Genomic DNA, 1,745 nt, shown 5'->3' with positions numbered 1-1,745 from the left:
CTTTGAAAGTGGGGAGAAATGTTTGAAGTTGTTTAAATTATTGAGAAAATGTATGTATTTGGAACTTCCTTACCTAAGAGAAATCCAACAAATGAATATTGTTTTATTTTGATTTCATTAAAATTTAGTAATAAGCTTGCTACAAGTTAGAATCAACTGGAAGCTATGGTCCTGATTTCACTCTTACAGCTATGGGTTTATTTTCTAGGTGCCTCAGCCTATGCATCCACCTATAGGTTCTTCCTTTACTCTTCCAAAGGATCCAGCTTTGCAGAAAGAACAACTGCAGGATCTGATGACCCAGATTCAAGGAACTTGTAACTTTATGCAGGTACAAGTCATTTAAAAAAGAATCTTAATGATATACATGGTACTGAGCTACAGATCTGAAGTATTGGGAAGTTGTTAAGAGCCTAGAGTCTAAATTTAAATCTGATGGCCACTTCTTCCTAGTGCTTTTTTTTCTAGTCTGAAAATTGAGAATAATAGTTCCTACTTCCCAAGTTTGTTGGGAATAATATGTAAATTAAACATGTAAAAAGAGTAAAGAGCTCAAGAATAATTATTGCTGTAGATGATCTGAGTTTCCATTCACATTTAAAGAACTTACTCTGTGCTTGGTATTCTGTCAGGTGCCAGTGAGTATAGAAAACAGTAAGATGTAAGACCTTCATTGTCTTCAAAGAGTTTATGTTTCAGAAGATTGCAAACTTGTACTAAAAATTGCTTAAATGCCAAGTACAAGATGCTGAATTAAATTGTGGTTCTTACAGAATTTTGGAGTAGTATATTAATAAGGCATGAAATGGTCAAACATGATATATTGGCATAGTAGCAAAGAAGTTGAACTTTGGAATTAGGCATAGACTTAAATCCCAGTTCTACTACCTGTGTCATCTATGAAACATTACTTACCACCCTTGCCTCTGCTTATCTTTAAAATGAGAGAATTGCCTACCTCTTCAGGGTACTTGAGGACCAATAAAGAACTAAAATGATAACTACAGTTGTGGGAACCAGCTCCACAACTGAACGGGTCCTGAGGAGTGGCTTGTGCAATTGTGGAAAATTGGAGACAGAACAAGCGGGGCCTGGGCTCACCTTTCCTGATGTCAGGATCAAGAGAGAGAATGTATTTTCCAATGGATTTATATAGTCTTGGGCTTCCAAGCCTCCAGCAGGCACATACATAATATGGTGGGCAGGTACTAGGGCAGTGGTTCTCAACCTGTGGGTCGCAACCCCTTTGGGGGTTGAATGACCCTTTCACAGGGGTTGCCTGATTCATTACAGTAGCAAAATGACAGTTATGAAGTAGCAACGAAAATAATTTTATGGTTGTGGGTGTCACCACTACATGAGGAACTGTATTAAGGGTTGTGGCATTAGGAAGGTTGAGAACCACTGTACTAGGGGCACATACATAATAGAGTAAGCATATACTAGAGTTAAGTTAGCAGCTTAACCTTGGATGTCCCTGAGCTCGCTCCAGGGTAATAATATGATCAGTATCAAAAGGGAGATGGCTGCACCTTGGGTGGGACAGAAAATAGAACCTGGTTACTCATAAAGACTGATAGCCTCAGGCCACCTAGTGAGCAGCCAGATGTTTTTTATGGTAGCACCTTTATGGGGGAGTATAGTGGGAATGATTTTCAGTCTGGACAATGTATACTGGGAGTCATCTAGCTCATAACTGTGAGAGCATCGCCGCACTAGGCTCAGCCTTCCAAACCCCGTGATGA

At 39.3% G+C, this 1,745-nt stretch overlaps 1 protein-coding gene across 19 annotated transcripts in view; it reads left to right on the top strand.

Annotated features, from left to right (window-relative positions):
• CAPRIN2 (caprin family member 2) overlaps positions 1 to 1,745 on the top strand; it is a 60,812-nt gene that overhangs the window by 30,988 nt on the left and 28,079 nt on the right. For all 19 annotated transcript variants that reach the window (XM_045288423.1, XM_045288424.1, XM_045288425.1 and 16 more), the window contains exon 10: positions 209 to 331. In XM_045288423.1, coding sequence (XP_045144358.1) covers positions 209 to 331 — 123 coding nt within the window. The remainder of the gene's footprint in view (positions 1 to 208; positions 332 to 1,745) is intronic.

The sequence above is a fragment of the Echinops telfairi genome, unplaced genomic scaffold (genome assembly GCF_000313985.2).
Source record: "Echinops telfairi isolate 266 unplaced genomic scaffold, ASM31398v2 ScPeMD7_21;HRSCAF=78, whole genome shotgun sequence".
NCBI classification, from domain to species: Eukaryota; Metazoa; Chordata; class Mammalia; order Afrosoricida; family Tenrecidae; genus Echinops; species Echinops telfairi.
Note: the sequence above shows the minus strand (reverse complement) of the source record. Positions and strands in the feature narration are given on the sequence as shown.